This window comes from Gadus chalcogrammus, chromosome 13 (assembly GCF_026213295.1).
Source record: "Gadus chalcogrammus isolate NIFS_2021 chromosome 13, NIFS_Gcha_1.0, whole genome shotgun sequence".
NCBI classification, from domain to species: Eukaryota; Metazoa; Chordata; class Actinopteri; order Gadiformes; family Gadidae; genus Gadus; species Gadus chalcogrammus.
Genome location: NC_079424.1, coordinates 8685371 through 8706517, shown reverse-complemented (window position 1 = coordinate 8706517; position 21147 = coordinate 8685371). Strand labels below are relative to the sequence as shown.

Below are 21147 nucleotides of genomic sequence, written 5' to 3'. Positions count from 1 at the left end.
ATCGTCCTTTAAAGTGGAGTCTCCTAATCTAAGTTACTTTAAGCGAGTGGCGAAAACAAATTACTTTTCTGTAAAAAAAACAATAAATCTGTAAAGTGTTAAGATTAAATAAAATAAAACGTATTCCAAACACTGATAAATGTTGAAGCATTGATCAAGTAAAGTAGAATAGGATTAATACGGACTATACAAGTTCATCGTAGAGTTTAAACGAATCATGTATCAAGCACAGGAAGACAGTGTAGAAGAACTCACAGATTTATCTGTTCACCTGTTCATCTCCCCTCCCCTCCATCCTTTCAGCAGTGCCCGGCGCCATTCAGCTGTTGGCCCATCATGTCTTCTTAAAGAGAAGCAGACCACCGGTACGTAAAAACACAAAATCATCAATGTTTTCTATTAGATCAAAAGATGTAGGCATATCTGTATTATTGTATAATACATAATTACATGGTTTTTCAGTTTGTTGCATTAAATTTGGTTTAAGTGAAATCATAATGACATGCATTTAAGCCGACAAAATATATATATTATATATATATAAATATATATTTCATAAAACTATATTTAAATATTCATGCATATCAGCAACACTGCAGCCACACATTGCTTGTCCACCTTCTTAAATTGTCAGTTGTATGCTGACGACACGGTCATCTATTTACATTCTAAAAATAAGAAAGGAGTTGCAGATGAACTCAGCTGTCATGGTTAACGTTTCTAACTGGTTGACCCGTTCATGTTAACATCTCAATATTAGTAAGTCTGTATGTTTCAAAGTCTGCAAATAAAGATCCTGAGCCTGCTGTGTTATTAGCAGGGAGAAAGTTTATAGTTATGAATCTAAATAAGTATCTTGGCATAGTAATTGACTCACAACGGTTGTGAACAGAATCAAATTAAATTTCAACAATTTTAGATATATAAGGAATAATTTAACAACTGAAGCATTCTAAATTGTACATGCTTTGAAAACACTAGATAAGAAATAAAATGCTTATTGTGACATTGCAACCTTTTAGCAAAATATGGTTTCCTATACTGGGAAAACATGATCAAGTTTGCTGATATATTAGTAGCATACAAGATCTTCCATGGCTTATCCCCACCTCCACTTAGTGAGATCATCAAACACAAAATATACACAAAATACATCCACAAGCTGGGGAGGGGACTGCAAAATACCATACAGAAAAACATATTTTGCTCAGTCCGCCTTCTCTTATCGAGCAGCACACACCTGGAACTCCATACCAATTGAATTTAGGAATAATACGAACATAAACAATTTCACCAAATCCATAAAGCAATGGCTACTGGACAAACAAACATGTGACCATAGTTAATGTATTACCTTGAGTGTGGTATTGCTTAACTCCTTCTTGTCTGTGATTGTGAGCTTACTAACTGTTTATGTTTAGCCATTTTATGTATTTTTTTTGTTATTCTCTTCCTTTTTAATCCTTTTATTCTGGCATGTTACATTAGGTCTTTGTCATCTTAGTTTGTGTCCTTGTCCATGTAATGTCAATGTCAATCATCGGTCTAACTATATGTTGTGCTTGCTTTTATGCTTTTGTTTGTTCTCTCTAACATTAACCTGCCAGGGACTACAGATGAAAAATAGTTTGAATAACCAAATCTGGTACATTTACATGTAGAATGGACAAGTTAATTAATGTACACTGTCCCTTTTAAATAAATAAATAATTAAATAAATAAATAAACAAACAGATATTTGACACATTATAAATTTCACCTTATTATTATGCTGCAATAGGAATTTGTGACAATATAAATGTTACTGTATTGTTATGTTACAATATTAATCTGGCACAATATAAATGGTCAAATAGTGTTATCTTACAATATTAATATAGGACATATATACATGTCAATATACATGTTTAAATATTATTATATTACAATATTCAAATGTTACAATATTATTATGTGACAATATAGAGCAACAACAACCCTCTGAAACTTCTTTCTTATAAAAATATGTCTTGCAAAATTAATCTGCACAAGTAACACCAAAGCTGAAATAACAAAAAAATAAGACATAATGACTAGCTATAAGACATGGGAACAGGCAGGGTTAGACAATGAACCTTAAAATGAGGACCCATCAAGGCGTATCTGATTACAAATACAATTTATGATAGACTACTTTAACCAAAGCAGTGAATGAATGCAGGCTGTATTCATGATGAAAGACCAAGGGAAGTCTTACCTGGAGATGGGCTTACACTGACTGAGACACCAACCCCTGGCTCATGTCTCTTTTAAGCACGTCAGGACGTATGGTTGTATATGTTAGACTTCAATTGATGTATGTGTGTGTGTGTGTGTGTGTGTGTGTGTGTGTATGTGTGTATGTGTGTGTGTGTGTGTGTGTGTATGTGTGTATGTGTGTATGTGTGTATGTGTGTGTGTGTGTGTGTGTGCGCGTGCGTGCGTGCGTGCGTGCGTGCGTGCGTGCGTGCGTGCGTGTGTGTGTGTGTGAGTGTGTATGTGGCTGTGTGTGTATGTACATTATTGGTTGTGAGGTTGGGGACTGTAAGAAGCTGAAATTAATCTAGTTTGGTAGAGAAATATAAGAAACAGATTTGGGAGTCCAATACATTTTATTTCTAAAGGTCTTGAACCAGTTATTATGAAAGGACATGACCACAGATACATAGTGGAGTTTAGTGGAGTTTATCTCTTGATCACAGTTACATTTAGATTATTGTCAACCTGACAATAATCAATAATGTCAACCCTACGGTTGAAGTTAAAGGTTAAAAGTGCTTTACGGGCCCAAATTGTCCAGAAAGGGTTATATTCAAGAGGATGGTTGTAGGAAAGATAACTAAAAACAATAATAAAAAAGAAGGGTTGAGTTCATCTCAGATATTTTTTGTTTTGGGGACAACATTTAAAAAAAGAATGAAAGACCCCTTTGAAAGAATAAACAATTATTACCCTAGAGGTGAATAGTTATCACCTCTAGGGGTCATTATATGTTTGAAAAACCAACTTGGGTTAATCTGGCTCCAGTATACTGATCTTCTTAACTATAGAATTTTGAACATTTTTGATGATTTAGAATTCAGCCACAAAGTAACCTGTACAAGAGGCAATACAATCATAAACATTAAGTTAATGTTCCGAAAAAACAATAGAAAGAATCATGAATAAATATGGTATTCTTTATTGCTCCAAATATAAATATTAACAGTGCGTGTATGACACTATGTTGAACTCTGAGTTGTTCTGTTCTGTTTGTGTGTGTATGTCTGTGGTGTATGCGTTTGAGTGTGTGTGCGTGTGCGTTTGCGTGTGTGTGTGTGTGTGTGCTGTGTGTGTGTGTGTGTGTGTGTGTGTGTGTGTGTGTGTGTGTGTGTGTGTGTGTGTGTACATGTGAATGTCTGTTATAATGGCTGAGCTGTGTGTTTTTTTATAACAGACAGTGAAGAGCACATGTATTCAGCAACAATGAATTTGGTGTTCCTATCAATATTATGATTTTTTTACACTATTTACAAACAATATTTATTTCTACCAATGTTACTTGATCCCCTGAATCGAAATTGGAACATTTTTACGAAATCCTCACAAAGTCCCATTCCCTTTCTGCAATCCGATCCTGCAACCCCCGACAAAGTACTTCCTGAGGTGACTCCTGAACTTCTTGTCCCGCACGCCATAGATGATGGGGCTGAGGAACCGCGGCAGCATGTAGACGACGAGGTAGTTGGCGAATCGGATCTCCAGGATGCGGCCGGGGAAGATGAGGTGCAGGATGATCTCCACGCTGGGTGAGACGTAGGACAGCATGCACATGGCCAGCTGCGAGCCGTGCAGCAAGATGGTGTTCCGGGCTCGCCGGGCCGACGTCTTCTCGGTGGAGTGGGCCCGGGCGGCAAACAGGATCCTGAGGTAGGTGTACACCAGCGTGAGGAACACGCAGGAGAAGTACAGCCCGTCGAAGGCCTGCCGCTTGTACGCCAGCACGGGGTCCTTGAAGATGTTCTGCCGCAGGCAGAACACCGACTCGTGGAAGAAGCTCAGTGGCTCGTTGGCCAGGGTGACGAAGAGGTCGGTGATGTCGGGCACCACGGATATGAGCCAGATCAGCCCGATGAGGAAGTAGGTCTTCCGCACCGTGCAGACCTGGGCGTGGCGCAGCGGGTCACAGATGGCGATGTATCGCTCGATGGCCATGCTGGCGAGGTTGACGGGCGTGTTGCGGGTGGTGAAGACGGCCAGCAGGATGAAGAAGCAGCAGAAGGAGACGTTGATCCTGTAGTATACGTAGCTGAGGATGAAGAGCATGACGGTGACGGTCAGCTGCACCGCATCGTTGATCACCATGTGGATGAAGAGGATGTAGCGGGGGTCTTGGTAGAACACCTGAGGAGGGGGGGGAAACATCATGTGTCTGTCGAGAGCCCCTGGTCTGAGCATCACGTGTCTGCAGACTTCCTGGTCGTCACATCGCATGTTTGTAAACTTCCTGGTCTAAACGTCACGTATCTGCAGACTTCCTGGTCTAAACGTCACGTATCTGCAGACTTCCTGGTCCAAACGTCACGTATCTGCAGACTTCCTGGTCTAAACGTCACGTATCTGCAGACTTCCTGGTCTAAACGTCACGTATCTGCAGACTCCCTGGTCTAAACGTCACGTATCTGCAGACTTCCTGGTCTAATCGTCACGTATCGATAGACCTCTTGGTCTACGCATCCCGTATCTGTAGACTTCCTCCTGGTCTATACATGACATATCTGTAGACTTAATGGCCTAAACATCATCTATCTGTAAACCTGCTGGTCAAAACATCACATATCTGTAGGCATCCTGATCCAAACATCATATTTTTTGTCAACTTTCTGGTCTAAACATACCGTTCTATTTCATGTAGGCTACGCCGTCTAGGCTTCGCCTTATGGGCTTCTAGATATGGCTTACAGATATGTCCCGTGCGCGCGCTTGCGCGCGCATGGGACATATCTGTAGACTTCCTGGTATAATCATCTACTGTACACTTCCTGGTCTCAACATCACTCGCGCCGGACAACAGGATGTTAGTTTGATTTTGGATGCGCGAGCGGGAGGCAGCAAATGAAGCTAGAAAATGCTTTTCCTGCAAGAAAATCCAGTGAGTGCTGCAGTGCAAAGCGAGGTTAAAGATACGTTTTTAGTCAAGCCAAATGGTTAAGTTCAGTGTTTGTGTGTGTGTGAGTGTGTGAGTGTGTGAGTGTGTGAGTGTGTGAGTGTGTGAGTGTGTGTGTGTGTGTGTGTGTGTGTGTGTGTGTGTGTGTGTGTGTGTGTGTGTGTGTGTGTGTGTGTGTGTGTGTGTGTGTGTGTGTGTGTGTGTGTGGGCCTGTGTATACCTGGTGTCTGAAGAAGGTGGCCACCACACTGCCGTTGATGTAGCTCAGCAAAAGCCAAACCAGAACCACCACAAGGTTCTTCACAACGGCAGAAGTCAGGGTGTCCCTTACCAAAATCCACTGAGGGGAGAGGAAACAAGGGCACATATGAATCATATTAATATGATCATATGAATTAATATTAATGATTTCCTCTCTGCCTCTCTCGTTCTCCGTAAGAGAGAGAGGCTATTTCTGTGTAGTTTTTTCGATATTCAATTGAAAATATCTCCTTTAAAGACATGGCAGGGGAGGGCAATAGGCCAGGAAAGGTGCAGACAAAGGACATCAAAGACACCAAGGCATGACAGTCGGTCGAAAAACAGTACGAACGCACGCATGCAGGATGTTGCACCACAGATTTTTTATTATTACAAAAGCTATTAAAGAGAGGAGTGGTCAAAGGACAGTATAATCAGACCTGCACGGAAGTAATGTTGTCTCCAAGCCCGAATGAAGAGTTCATCCTTCAAAACAGCACCTTGGAGAGAGACAGGGGAGAACATGAGAGTGAGAGGGGGAAAGAGACATAAAGTGAGAGGGAGAGACAGAGCAAGAGATAGGTAGAGAGACATTTAGAGAGAATAAGAAGGAGAGAGAGGTATAGAAAGACATATTGAGAGAGTTGTAGAGGGAACATTACCGACAATTAATGTCGGCCATGGCAAAACTAAAAGTTTTTGATGTTTTATCTTGCCAACAAAGTTTAGTCTGAAACCGAAATAACACTTGATGAGCTTTCAGCAAAGTGCTGGATTCTGAGTTGGGCTTATTAGTACGCTATCGAGATAGTATATAACAAACTGGACAGTATATTTTCACTAAAAGAAGAAAAAACAACTGCCTTTAAAGCTTTTGTTTCAATTAAGTTTTTTCGTTGCCCAACGATGCATCACCCATTTCGTGGCTATGTTTGGTTCTAGGCCTTTCCAATGGCTTCCAGGGGCATTCTGGTCTGCCCTTGCTGATGCCCACCAGATCTAAAACAAACAGAAGTTTCAGACTAATTGCAGTTTGCAATTTGTCTGGCGAAGATTATGTTAGGTTTGGCTTCAATGCATAGGAAATCATTGGCAATGCTGGCAAAGGCTGAAAGCTCAATATGTGTTGACTGCTGAAGAGAGAGAGAGAGAGAAAGAGAGAAAAAGAGAGATTGACAGATGGATTGAGAGATAGACAGAAGATTCAGGGATTGACTTGATTTTAATTATCTTTTTCGAATAAGCAAATATAAAAATGATAGCTCTTTTATCCTGCTCTGCATCTACAACGGTATTTTACTTGATTTTCTAACAAAACTGTTACATCAGAATTATATCTAAACTGAATCAAGAGGGAGATGGAGAGAGACGGATAGACAGAGAGAGCCGGAGAATAGTTACATTGCAAAGAGAAGAGCCTTCCCGTACCAAGTAATCATTCACCCCACAACCCCATTAACAGTGAATAAAAAACAAAAAATGATTATAATAATAATGAATAATAATAATAATTACTCCAATCCTTGTAGCGTTCAACCAACCAAAGCGAGATAATGTCACCCCACTCTACATCCTACCTCACTGGCTCTCTGAAGCTGCCAGCATCACGTTAAAACCACGATCCTGATGGTCTATGGGTCTGCCCTCAGCCATATCAGCCATATCTGTCCCTACTCCAACCTTATACTCCCTAACCCAGTCCCTTAATCTGTAACCTCCACTGCATGGATCTCACACTCAAGTCTCTTTTCATGTTGTACCTGGAGGATGAGAAGAGCTACCAAGCTCCATCATATCCGTCCCTCTCAACCTTCATTACATATCTTCTACATGCTCTTCTGTAATTATGTTGTGTTGTTCTAATTTACCAATTAAGTTATGGGCAATGATGGATCACAAACCTTTTTTGCTTTCAAATCATCTCTAAATCCTATATTTCTGATGACCCCTACATTGAGTTTTTTATTCTGGTTTAATATTAAATTGTTTAAACTCACTATTACATATCTCTGGATTAATAAATAACAATTTATCTAAATAAATATATGGAATCAAGTGGTTTTCATCTGGTCTTGCCTCAGGACCCACATGTGTCATTAGTCATCATCGGTGTCATCAGTCATAATTCAATAATCTTCACCCAAAAAACATTAGACCAGTATTGCATGAATCAACAATGCGTTCATGTAGGCCTACTTTTAAAAATAGAACGAACGAAAGGCTTCAGGAATTTGGGCTAGCTCAATGAAATAGTATGACATTGAAACACAAATGAATATCGAAACATTAGTTAAAAAATGGGCTTTGTTCTAAAGATTAAGGTTTGGCATAAGCTCCTATACCAACTCTAAATGCCCTTGGGACTCACTCATCGATCACGACCCACAGGATTAAAATCACTGATCCAAATAATTTGCAGAATATCGTTTTTAGATTCATTAATTAAATTACAAAGTCAGAACCTATCCAAAGCGATTTACAATAAGTACATTTGTCAGGAGACGGTGAAACAATATATCATATATCATACTGTTGGCACAGTAAGGATGTTCATACAACCAGTGCAAAGCACTAACAGTCGCTAGGTTAATCCATTCCCCATGATGGCTTAAGTATTTATATTATATATATAACTTGTATACTATATTTTAATTATTATTATTATTATAATGCATAATTATTATTATCATCATGAGAGGTAGTAGTATTTGGAAAGGTAATTTTTTAGGATACACTTTACAACCCCCCAAAAATTCAAATGATACACAGTTATGTGTATGGAATAAATATTAAAAAATGTTCACACAGCACGCAGAGAAAGTAAACAGAATATACCTCTACTTTACCGCAAGGTAAAGAGAGGTTTACCTCTCCCCCACTCACCTGTGGCCTGAGAAGACAGTCACCTAGCAGTAAGACACCTTTTATACATTACAGAGCAGAGAAATCCCTGTGGTGACACCAGTAAGCAAAATAACAGTACAATAACAACTAAGTGTTGTCCTGAAACAGCTGTAGTATTTCACCAGTATTCAGCATTGAAAAGTGTTACCATAATAAAGTATTACAGTTTGTCCTCAAACAGCTTTCATACTGTACCAGAATTTACTTTATTTACCCTCCAGATCGTTGTATCAAAATATAAAACATATGAAAAAGTTTTCATTTACTTATTTACATTGTTAAAAACCATACAAATATATACCAGTTCATGCTTTCTTGATGAATTTAATAATTTGAACCTTCAGATTAGTCCTATAATTATACCTATAGGAACAGGTCAGAAATGTGATTTAAATTAGTATTATCTGTCTGGGCCAGCATTTCACTGCCCATAGCAAAACGTCTGAATCCCTGCAGAGTGGTACTGTAGTTTGTGTGGATCACACATGTGGTTTGTTTTGAGGACTATTTGAAATTATTTAATCTCAGAACAGCAAAAAGTATTTATATATATTATTTTAAACAAATCGGAAGGCAGACTACCTCACAAAGACGTTTTCTCCATTTACTGTAAACAGACGTAAACAGTACGAGAGATCTAGGCAACTGTAAAAACACCAAACATAGCTTTGTCAGGAATCACTCATGTCATCGATTTAACGATTAATTACATGAAATTGTTATACAATTTAATTTGGCGGTATGGTTTCACTCTTTTGCTGTTCTTCCATGTCATACAAATGTCAGATACAAAATACAAACAGTGTACCAACATTTGGAAGCAGGTAGTACTATAAAATCCCCCATGGGGTCAATCAGATATCTCAACCCATTGTTTAGCTTAGATGAGATACAAAGCAGAAGCGAGGTGGATGAAATTCTGCTCATCCTACTTAACTTTGCATAGTATGTGTTTTAGATGGATGCCCTTAAATTGACCAACTGTCAGTGTCAGTTTTGATCGCACCGCTTTTGGGGTCAGCTGATAGGGGGCACATGACTAGCGTGTCCCACTAGAACCAGATACCCACATCTGGGTTTCTCAGTTTACCAATATAAAGCAAGGTTGCGCAGATGCATGTGACACATTTCTAATATTAATCATGAGAAACCACGGCCTACGTCTACATCCATTCTCGGAGATCGTGAAAAACCATTGATGTGGTACAAATCTTAAACAATGTGTGCCTTTGCACATGAAGCCAAGAGCTCTTGTTAACCTCCCCTAAGTTTAAACAGGCTGAGATGGTTGTTGTTGTGCCATTCATTTAAACAGAAGCTGTTTTTTTGTAATTGTTTAATGCATTTGCACGGATGTACGAATGATCTTGTTTAAAACATAACCATACAGATAAAAGGTGTTTGATTAGTGAAACATTATTGTAACAAATACAATGTTGAATTTCACAATATATTTCTGGATAAAAGACTCATTAGTTGTTTTGTTATTTAGAAGCTGACTATGTGATTGCTATGACGTTTTGTTTGTTTGTGCTTACTTTACACATCAGGTATCTCTTGAGATAATTCCGGAACGTTTTATCTCTTACTCCATAAATGATGGGGCTTAGGAAACGTGGCATGATCTGAACAAAGACGTAGAAGGTGAAGACAACGGCAAGTTTTTGCTGGGGGAAAAGGTAAAATAGGGCCGTCTCAGACATGGGCACTATGTAATTCATCATGCAGAGCAGGAGCTGGAAGCCATGCAGAAGCAGAGTGTTCCTCGCCTTCTTCACATCTGCGTTGGCCGTCTTGGCCGCGAACAGAACATTGAAATAGGTGAAGAACAAGGTTAGCCAGACCACAACTAGACAGATGATGTGGGAGGTGTTCCTCTTCTGGATGCCCCCTCTGAAGACCATGTCCCGGGTGCAGAACACCCTGCTATGAAAGAAGCTTGGAGGCTTCATGATCACGAGCAGGAAGATGTCGGGTAGGATGGAGATGGCACTTGCCCCCCAAATCAAACCTATCAGGATGTAGGTTCTCTTCACAGTGCAAATCTGTAGGTAACGCATAGGGAAGCACACAGCTACATAGCACTCCACTGCCATACAGGCCAGGTTGAGAGGGGTGTTGAGGGTAGTGCAGATGGAGATGACCAGCAGGAGGCAGCAGAAAGAAACGTTGATGGTGTAGAACATGTAGCTGATTACGTGCAGAAGCCCAGACAACGACAGCTGGATCATGTCGTTGAGAACCAGGTGGATGAAGAGGTTGTATCGAGGGTTCATCCTAAAGACCTGCAGGAGATAGAGTTAGTGAATTGTAAACAGGCTGTCACACACTGCAAGTGTAATTGAATGCAAAGAACTAAAAACAAAAATGAATTCTGATATGAATGTTGACATTCTGTGGGCAGAACCCTGTTATTATATTTTTCAAATTTAAATAAGATCACACTTATTGCATTGAAGACGTCAAGCTCAGCCAAATCCCACACTTGTTCCTCATGTATGGAACACAGTGCCAAGTAGTAACTAAAGGAAAGATTCTCTACATGCTCCGTAATGAGCTATATCTTTGTTTACTGTTAGTACCAGCAGAATTACTGGTACAACAAACTCATGAAATGGAACTTCTCCATCCAGCAGAACATGCCCAGTCTCATCAACACGATAATGGAGCTAAGCAGGTGATGCAACCACCCCTACCCACGCACACACGCACGCACGCACGCACGCACGCACGCATGCACACACACACACACACACACACACACACACACACACACACACACACACACACACACACACACACACACACACACACACACACACACACACACACACACACACACACACACACACACACTAAGAATATAATAATTGTTTTCAATCACTCACAAGTCTGGTACAATAAGCATGAGCAAGGATATAACAAAAAAACGCTCACAAAAAGTATGGTGAAACACAAATCTGTAGATACTGAGGAAAATTTCAATTTTAAGATTTTTTCATTGCCTTCTCATATAAAATCTCCAAAGCTCACTACTGCTCATACAGAAATAAGGATGAACTTAGAAATGCCAATATCAAAATTCAAGCAGACTAGAGCAGTGATTTGCACATAGCCGTGTAAATGAGACAATTCTAAATCAAATGCAGCCAAGTTATGAGATAATGTAGACTAGTTTAGTGACTAGGGTGTTTGCCTCCCAGAAAAGGTGTCTTGTTTTGATTCAGGGTGTTTCCAGTCTTCCTCGAGATGTCTTAACCTTACATGCTCCTTAATTACCTATGCTGTTTTCACTCTCCAAGGGTGTGGAGGGCCTGGTACCTCGTGTTTGGAGAAGGTATGGACCAGGGTGCCGTTGATGTAGTTGATGGAGATGCAGAGGGCTACGACGATGACATTCTTGGCGACGGCAGTAGTTAACGTATCCCTTAAGAGTACAGCTGAGGAGGAGTTACCCATCACCAACGACTCATTCAGGGTGTTGAGGTCTGTTAACCGATAGCTGGAAGAACAATTTCAGAATAAAGAAAAAATGTTTTAAATAAAAAATGAAGGTTAGAAGAGGTTGACCTAGAGTAAATACTAGAGTATAAAATAATATAATAGTAAAAACACATTTCAGATAGTAATTGCAGGTAAATATCTAGTAAATATCAAACCATACACATTCATCTCTGCTTGGCGCATAGACTGGCTGATGCCAGTGCTAATAAAATAGTAAGCAAAGAGTATTATTTAAACCATCAGCTTTATCAATGAGACATAATGTCATGTTGAAGTGAGGAGAATGTGAGGATAAATCACATAGTGACATGGTTTATATAGCCCATATAGAGTCTAGGGGCTTAGTTGTGTGTGTGTGTGTGTGTGTGTGTGTGTGTGTGTGTGTGTGTGTGTGTGTGTGTGTGTGTGTGTGTGTGTGTGTGTGTGTGTGTGTGTGTGTGTGTGTGTGTGTGTGTGTGTGTGCGTGCGTGCGTGCGTGCGTGCGTGCGTGCGTGCGTGCCTGCGTGCCTGCGTGCCTGCGTGCGTGCGTGCGTGTGTGTGTGTGATAATAGATAAAGATTGCATGTGAGTGATGGATAGAGATTGTGTGTGTGTCATAATGTATTATGTTTTTCTCTGTTCAAGTAAATCTATAGTAATTTGTATTAACACAATATTATAATAAGTTCAAATGGATAGCTTCCAGCATTTAATGGAACATAAATATGCGTCGTTAAACACAACTTCAACAAACGAATGCATAGATCAGTAGCATTTGACAACATAATTCAAACATCAGTGCCTTCAATTATAAGGACCACTTCTTTAAATATTAGTCTATCAACATTACAGTTTTTTCCTATCGTTTTCGGTCATGTACCCATACTATGGTCACTTTTCCCTATCACTTAACACAGTGGGCTTTAGAGACACACACCTCTGCATATCTGTTAACCTTTGGTGCAAAATGCACTACAACAACCACACCACAAACAATGCTGCCATAACTTAACACATGTTTCCTCTCAGAACACTATGACCTAAAAAACACTAACATCTTGAAGCATTGCCAATTGCATATATAAAATGTTGCTGTGTCCTCCAGTTTGGCATAGATTTCCTGTAGTGTTGCATTGAAAAAAAGAGAAAAAACACAGACAAACACTTCTTTGGACTACAGTAATAAAGTTTGTAATATTACAGTATGACAATCCAAGCCAAGTATCTGCTGACAGTGTTCATATGTCGGTTTACCTCCCACAAAAGATGTCACAATTGAGTGTGGTAAATGTACTGTAATTGTAAATACAGTAAATACTGTAAGTGTTTTATGAGAAACTGAGAATAACAATTTTCAGTTTTTGTAATACAAATTACATGTAAAACACCTGAGTAGGTCTTTAGCTGAGTAGGTCTTTAGCTGAAATGACCACCAGGTGTTTTGCATTGCAAAACTTATCCTCTGTGTTTTGTACAGATCATTGTATGTAGTGCTGCTTTTACGTAAAAAAAGTAATTCCATGCCAATTCACCAAGAACTATGGTGCACAGGGGGAAAGAAATCTTAATTACTGTAAAATAAAATAAATAAACTATAAACTAAATATTTTTTCTTATTCAAACATGTAACTTCATGTGTCTGTCCAAATGCAGCATCTTTCCATCTACAGTGATCTAAATTACTCTTAGGTTTTGAACAGAAAGTTCACTGTTTTGAACAGAGTATCTAAACATTGGTAAAATATGCTGTAGTTCCACAGCGTTTTGCCGGTAGTGAACATTGACTGGGGCAGGTATCCATGAAATTTGGAAGAAGGCGTCATTGCCAGCATTTGTATCTTCCTATAGGGGCAAGTAACCACAGTTTGGTTCACATGGTCTACTGGTATGCTCACTGTGTGAAGTGTTTAGGGAATGTGAACATGGTTTAGGTAAATTGCCTAAAACGATAAGAAAAAACTGTAAATCAAAGTGTGACTTGGTCTTGTCTCCCATTTTGTTTTGATTGATCACTACCTGAAGAACATTGCAAAATTGGGGAACCTTATTATGAGTGTGACCTAGAATAACGTATTATCGCTGTTATTTCAAGCAGGATAGACTACGGTAATGCCCTTTTAACTTGGATTCCCCAAATAACTATAAAGCAACTACAAGCTATACAAAACGCTGCCACTAGGGTGCTAACTAGGACTAAAAGGAGTGAGCACATCACCCTATCCTAAGGTCCTTACACTGGCTTCCTGTTATTTATAGAATTGAATTTAAAGCCCTACTTCTTGTTTTTAAAGCACTAAAGGGCATTGGACCAAACTATATACAATATATATAAAAAATATATATATATACACGACATGTTCATACAGCAACATCTTTTTCTCCCTTTATTTTTTCTAGTATATGTGTGATTTCATTGAAGGTCTTTCATTATATTGCTTGCATGTACTTCTTCACTATGAATGATACTGTTGTCTTTTTCTCTGTAAAGCACATTGAACTGCTTGGTGTAAGAAATGTGCTATGCAAAAAAAAAATTATCTGGAACATCTGGAAAAACAAAGGTTATATTTTGCTTGATTCTTTTATTATTTAGAATCCTGCTTTGTGATTGTGATGGTTTGGTTTGGTTTTTATGATGACTTCACACATCAAATATCTACTGAGATAGTTCCGGAACTTCTTATCTCTTACGCCATAAACAATGGGGCTTAGGAAGCGTGGCATGACCTGAATGAAGACATATAAGGCGAACATACTTTCGTAGATATGCTTGGGGAAAAGGTACAGCAGGGCTGCCTGAAGTAGGGGCATTATGTAAGTCATCATGCAGAGCAGGAGCTGGAAGCCATGCAGAAGCAGAGTGTTCCTCGCCTTCTTCACATCTGCGTTGGCCGCCTTGGCCGCGAACAGAACATTGAAATAGGTGAAGAACAAGGTTAGCCAGACCACAACTAGACAGATGATGTGGGAGGTGTTCCTCTTCTGGATGCTGCTCCTGAAGACCATGTCCCGGATGCAGATAACCCTGGCATGAAAGAAGCTTGGAGGCTCCACTATCATGAGCAGGAAGATGTCGGGTAGGATGGAGATGGCACTCGCCCCCCAAATCAAACCTATCAGGATGTAGGTTCTCTTCACAGTGCAAATCTGTAGGTAACGCATAGGGAAGCACACAGCTACATAGCACTCCACTGCCATACAGGCCAGGTTGAGAGGGGTGTTCAGGGTAGTGCAGATGGAGATGACCAGCAGGAGGCAGCAGAAAGAAACGTTGATGGTGTAGAAGGTGTACCAGATAACGACCAGAAGCCCAGAAATCGACAGCTGGATCATATCGTTGAGAACCAGGTGGATGAAGAGGATGTATCGAGGGTTCACCCTAAAGAGCTGCAGGAGAAAGAGGTAGTAATGGTTAGGGTATTCCACTCCAAGCAGAAACATTGTTAAATCATCAATGTCGACCGTCTCCCTCCCTCCCTGCACCTTAAAAGGATGTAGGATTCATACAGCCCTTCTTCACATCTTCACACCTACATGTAAGAACTATTATATGAGTTTGAGTTTAAAGAGATGCCAAAATCATTCACCAGCTACCAGTGAGTGTAATGTGCCATCACAATATCTGTTCAAGTTGACGGCGCGTGTCTGCATGACCCAATACATATTTTAGAGCGCTCCCAGTTCAATTCTCATCCATCCGGGAAGCTCTTCCCTGCATGGTTCAGGGAATCCATCTTTCCTATCAAAAACAGTTGCATGAAAAGTGACCCTTCTCAATGGCAGAGAAACCTAGGGATGGAGCAAAGTAGAGCGAGGGGATGATTTGTGTTTTTTTAGTTTCAAAATCTTGTACTCTTTCCTGCCGCCTCTCTTTACAATTTATCAATCTTAGCTACATCACCTTAATCTACTATATCTTTATTCACTTTTAGCTGCTTTGGATAAAAGACAACATTTCTAATATTAAATATATGACTCAGTCTACTGACAAACAGAATCAGAATGACAGGCCAAGCACACACACACACACACACACACACACACACACACACACACACACACACACACACACACACACACACACACACACACACACACACACACACACACACACACACACACACACACACACACACACACACACACACACACACAAAAGGTTGCAATATTCCTTTATAGCAAGAGCATAGACATTGCATAAACACAACCTAAAGGTCACGTTAAGCATGTGTCAATATACTGTGTTAAGGAAACTGAAAAGGGCCACCAAGAATAGCAATCTTTCCATCAACCGCCCCTCCACACTTTATAGCATATAATTCCAAAGGCCCTAACAATAAAATCTGTAATCTAAAAAACGATTTCTGGAGCAATATCAATGCTACACTGTGCTGTGCTGTCCTTAACCTCCCTGTTAGCCTCCTTAGGCAAGGCGTTTTAAGCATTACCTGCTCCTAAATGGCCCTGCTCCATATTCACTATCTAGCCCCTACCCACACCTCAATGACCTGCTGCTGTTTTCCGTGTCCAACCTCTACGTTGTCTACCTATCCTTTATGACCCTTCTCTGTAATCACTGTGTCAGGCTATTGTGAGCAAGGTACCTGATGTTTGGTGAAGGTATGGACCAGGGTGCCGTTGATGTAGTTGATGGAGATGCAGAGCGCCACGACAATGACGTTCTTGGCTACGACTGTGGTAAACGTTTCTGTAATAAGGAGAGCTGAGGAATTTCTCCCGACAAACGACACATTCAGTGTTCTGAGGTCTCTTACCCGATACCTGGAAGAACAGATTCAGTAGTAACATTTATTATAATGTTAATATCACATTAAATTGATTGGCTTTTACTTTTTTTAAATAAATTATTTAATAAAAGTTAAGACTACATTCTAGTATTACTTCTGGTACATACTATGAGGGTAATACTAATACAGTTCAGATTAGTAAATTTAGTAAACATCTTTTAAATATAAAACCATACTCGTCCATCTCTGCTAGATGTCTTGCCAATACTGACCCTTGCCAATACTGTTCGCAGAATACAATCGTTTATATTGAACCTGTTAAAGTCCTAGGGGCTTGTAAGACGTGTGTGTGTGTGTGTGTGTGTGTGTGTGTGTGTGTGTGTGTGTGTGTGTGTGTGTGTGTGTGTGTGTGTGTGTGTGTGTGTGGTGTGTTTGAGTGTGTGTGCGTGTGCGTGTGTGTGTGTGTGTGTGTGTGTGTGTGTGTGTGTGTGTGTGTGTGTGTGTGTGTGTGGTGTGTGTGAGTGTGTGTGCGTGTGCGTGTGTGTGTGTGTGTGTGTGTGTGTGTGTGTGTGTGTGTGTGTGTGTGTGTGTGTGTGTGTGTGTGTGTGTGCGTCTGTATGTGTGTGTGTGTGTGTGTGTGTGTGTGTGTGTGTGTGTGTGTGTGTGTGTGTGTGTGTGTGTGTGTGTGCGTGTCAGTGTATATATATACACTGACATATATATATGTATATATATGTCATATATATATATATATATATATATATATATTTATTTATTTATATATATAAATATTTATATATATATATATATATATACATATATAATACATTTTAATAAATACTATTACGACCACTGTCAAAATATATTAATAGCATTTATAACTATTATGCAAACAGTAAAACCCCTGTATAAAAGTCATTCCATCAATCTCAGAATGTGTTAAAATGTTTCCTTTTTCCATTTAGCAATTCCATAATATATTATTTAAATCAACTTCCAATAATCACTAAAATGTGGTGGAAAATGTATGTTATAAAAAATTGTTAATTATAATATTATTATGATAAGAGTTACAATATTTTAACAAAAAATTGATGTTTGAAAAGACATTTCCATTCGTTGATCAGAAATAATCAGAAACCAGAGGAACCTGAACAAACTGGCATGGTTCCTGTGGAAGGTGTGCACCATGAGGTCATTGTAGTTGATGGAGATGCAAAGAGCCGCAGCCATGACATTCTTGGTAACGCCAGACCACGTATCCCGGTATAAGACCACTGTGAAGTTACCGTTCGATGAACCATCCATCTGTAGGATAATCCTGTGACCATAGGGAAACAAATTCAACAACAATTTAAATGAGATTCCAAACGAGTTTCTTTGAATAATCGGCAAGTTTACAATAAATGTAAACTTATTTTTAAGGGTCAAATAATTAACGTTAATTACATTAATGCAATGTATGTTAGCTATAGGGTTAGGGTTAAACCTTAAATATTTTTCATTCATGTTTAAGTATTGTACCCTTTTTTGTAAAATGATACAGCTAAGGCCCACCACAATCCCAACCAACCATTCACTGCATACCCACATATAATTCTAGTGCATGATTATGAAAAACATCACACACACATTACTCCCAGGATACTACTAGGTCTTTGCCATTTTCACAATATTTTAGAAAATCAGTTATTGATACAAAATATGCTTAAAATAAAGTAGATAAATAACTAAACTACTAAGAAAATCGGTACAACAAGCAGAATTTAGTTAAAAAAAAAACGTTAAATATAAGGTGCTGTTTAGCATGTGCAATGTTTGCATACAGCAGAAGGCCCTGGAAGACATTGAAATATAGAAGTTTGAATATATACATTGGATATTGAATATTATTAGTAGATAAGTACATCGTGTAAATGAAGCTCACAGTTGAAAATAAATACAGTTCACAGTATTTAATATAGTGCAAATACAGAGTGTCATCAGTGTTTGAGAGAGTCATTCAGCAGCCTGATGGTCTATGGATAAAAACTGTTTTTAGGTCTGGTTGTTCTGGCTTTCATGCTCCTGTAGCGTCTGCCAGATGGTAGCATTGTGTACAATGTGTGCTGGGGGTGTGTAGTGTCCTTGGTGATGTTGTGTGCCCTCTTTGTATCCCTCTTTAATAACTATTAAGCAACTACAAGCTATACAAAACGCTGCTGCTAGGGTGATAACTAGGACTAAAAGGAATGAGCACATCACCCCTATCCTAAGGTCCTTACACTGGCTTCCTGTTATTTATAGAATTGAATTTAAAGCTCTACTTCTTGTTTTTAAAGCACTAAATGGCATTGGACCAAACTATATACAATATATATAAAAAATATATATATATACACGACATGTTCATTCAGCAACATCTTTTTCTCCCTTTATTTTTTCTAGTATATGTGTGATTTCATTGAAGGTCTTTCATTATATTGCTTGCATGTACTTCTTCACTATGAATGATACTGTTGTCTTTTTCTCTGTAAAGCACATTGAACTGCTTGGTGTAAGAAATAAGCTATACAAAAAAAATTGTATCTGGAACATCTGGAATACAACAAAGGTAATATTTTGCTTGTTTCTTTTATTATTTAGAATCCTGCTTTGTGATTGTGATGGTTTGGTTTGGTTTTTATGATGACTTCACACATCAAATATCTACTGAGATAGTTCCGGAACTTCTTATCTCTTAGTCCATAAACAATGGGGCTTAGGAAGCGTGGCATGACCTGAATGAAGACATATAAGGCGAACATACTTTCGTAGATATGCTGGGGGAAAAGGTACAGCAGGGCTGCCTGAAGTAGGGGCATTATGTAAGTCATCATGCAGAGCAGGAGCTGGAAGCCATGCAGAAGCAGAGTGTTCCTCGCCTTCTTCACATCTGCGTTGGCCGCCTTGGCCGCGAACAGAACATTGAAATAGGTGAAGAACAAGGTTAGCCAGACCACAACTAGACAGATGATGTGGGAGGTGTTCCTCTTCTGGATGCTGCTCCTGAAGACTGTGTTTCGGGTGCAGAACACCCTGCTATGAAAGAAGCTTGGAGGCTCCACTATCACGAGCAGGAAGATGTCGGGTAGGATGGAGATGGCACTCGCCCCCCAAATCAAACCTATCAGGATGTAGGTTCTCTTCACAGTGCAAATCTGTAGGTAACGCATAGGGAAGCACACAGCTACATAGCACTCCACTGCCATACAGGCCAGGTTGAGAGGGGTGTTGAGGGTAGTGCAGATGGCGATGACCAGCAGGAGGCAGCAGAAAGAAACGTTGATGGTGTTGAAGATGTACCAGATAACGATCAGAAGCCCAGACAACGACAGCTGGATGATATCGTTGAGAACCAGGTGGATGAAGAGGATGTATCGAGGGTCCACCCTAAAGAGCTGCAGGAGAAAGAGGTAGTAATGGTTAGGGTATTCCACTCCAAGCAGAAACATTGTTAAATCATCAAAGTCGACCGTCTCCCTCCCTCCCTGCACCTTAAAAGGTTGCGAATTCATACAGCCCTTCTTCACATCTTCACACCTACATGTAAGAACTATTATATGAGTTTGAGTTTAAAGAGATGCCAAAATCATTCACCAGCTACCAGTGAGTGTAATGTGCCATTACAATATCTGTTCAAGTTGACGGCCTTTGTCTGCATGACCCAATACATATTTAAGAGCGCTCCCAGTTCAATTCTCATCCATCCGGGAAGCTCTTCCCTGCATGGTTCAGGGAATCCATCTTTCCTATCAAAAACAGTTGCATGAAAAGTGACCCTTCTCAATGGCAGAGAAACCTAGGGATGGAGCAAAGTAGAGCGAGGGGATGATTTGTGTTTTTTTTTTGTTTCAAAATCTTGTGCTCTTTCCTGCCGCCTCTCTTTACAACTTATCAATCTTAGCTACATCACCTTAATCTACTATATCTTTATTCACTTTTAGCTGCTTTGGATAAAGGACAACATTTCTAATATTAAATATATGACTCAGTCTCTACGGACAAACAGAATCAGAATGACAGGCCAAGCACACACATACACGCACCCACACCCACACACACACACACACACACACACACACACACACACACACACACACACACACACACACACACACACACACACACACACACACACACACACACACACACACACACACACACACACACACACACACACAAAATGTTGCAATATTCCTTCATAGCAAGAGCATAGACATTGCATAAATACAACCTAAAGGTCACGTTAAGCATGTGTCAATATACTGTGTTAAGGAAACTGAAAAGGGCCACCACGAAAAGCAATCTTTCCATCAACCGCCCCTCCACACTTTATAGCATATAATTCCAAAGGCCCAAACTATAACATCTGTAATCTAAAAAACGATTTCTGGAGCAATATCAATGCTACACTGTGCTGTGCTTTCCTTAACCTCCCTGTTAGCCTCCTTAGGCAAGGCGTTTTAAGCTTAACCTGCTCCTAAATGGCCCTGCTCCATATTCACTATCTAGCCCCTACCCACACCTCAATGACCTGCTGCTGTTTTCCGTGTCCAACCTCTACGTTGTCTACCTATCCTTTATGAC

The 21147-nt window shown here is 39.7% G+C and overlaps 4 protein-coding genes across 4 annotated transcripts in view; all 4 read right to left on the bottom strand.

Annotated features, from left to right (window-relative positions):
• Positions 1-3600: 3600 nt before the first annotated feature.
• LOC130402364 (odorant receptor 131-2-like) lies at positions 3601-5495 on the bottom strand. Its single transcript, XM_056606513.1, has 2 exons — positions 5385-5495; positions 3601-4401 (listed from the first exon to the last, which is right to left on the bottom strand). The coding sequence occupies exon 2, from the start codon at positions 4360-4362 to the stop codon at positions 3601-3603; it is 762 nt and encodes a 253-aa protein (XP_056462488.1). The 5' UTR covers positions 4363-4401; positions 5385-5495.
• Positions 5496-5892: 397 nt separating this feature from the next.
• LOC130402363 (odorant receptor 131-2-like) lies at positions 5893-11731 on the bottom strand. The gene is made up of 3 exons (XM_056606512.1): positions 11630-11731; positions 9847-10593; positions 5893-5904 (listed from the first exon to the last, which is right to left on the bottom strand). Exons 2-3 carry the CDS (start codon positions 10582-10584, stop codon positions 5893-5895), a joined length of 750 nt encoding a protein of 249 aa, XP_056462487.1. The 5' UTR covers positions 10585-10593; positions 11630-11731.
• A 2649-nt stretch (positions 11732-14380) lies between these two features.
• Positions 14381-17772, bottom strand: LOC130402361 (odorant receptor 131-2-like). The gene is made up of 3 exons (XM_056606511.1): positions 17690-17772; positions 16396-16573; positions 14381-15178 (listed from the first exon to the last, which is right to left on the bottom strand). The coding sequence occupies exons 1-3, from the start codon at positions 17770-17772 to the stop codon at positions 14381-14383; spliced, it is 1059 nt and encodes a 352-aa protein (XP_056462486.1).
• Positions 17773-19160: 1388 nt separating this feature from the next.
• Positions 19161-21147, bottom strand: part of LOC130402360 (odorant receptor 131-2-like) — a 2475-nt gene continuing 488 nt past the window's right edge. The window contains exon 3 of the mRNA XM_056606510.1: positions 19161-19958. Coding sequence (XP_056462485.1) covers positions 19161-19958 — 798 coding nt within the window. The remainder of the gene's footprint in view (positions 19959-21147) is intronic.

Coding starts and splice junctions, on each gene's coding strand:
- LOC130402363 (XM_056606512.1), bottom strand. CDS start 10,584: ATGAACCCTCGATACAACCTCTTCATCCACCTGGTTCTCAACGACATG.
- LOC130402361 (XM_056606511.1), bottom strand. CDS start 17,772: ATGGCTGCGGCTCTTTGCATCTCCATCAACTACAATGACCTCATGGTG. Junction 16,574..17,689: donor AACCATGCCAGTTTGTTCAG/GTTCCTCTGGTT, acceptor CTGTTCTTCCAG/GTATCGGGTAAGAGACCTCA. Junction 15,179..16,395: donor ATACCTTCACCAAACATCAG/GTACCTTGCTCA, acceptor TTTCTCCTGCAG/CTCTTTAGGGTGAACCCTCG.
- LOC130402364 (XM_056606513.1), bottom strand. CDS start 4,362: ATGGTGATCAACGATGCGGTGCAGCTGACCGTCACCGTCATGCTCTTC.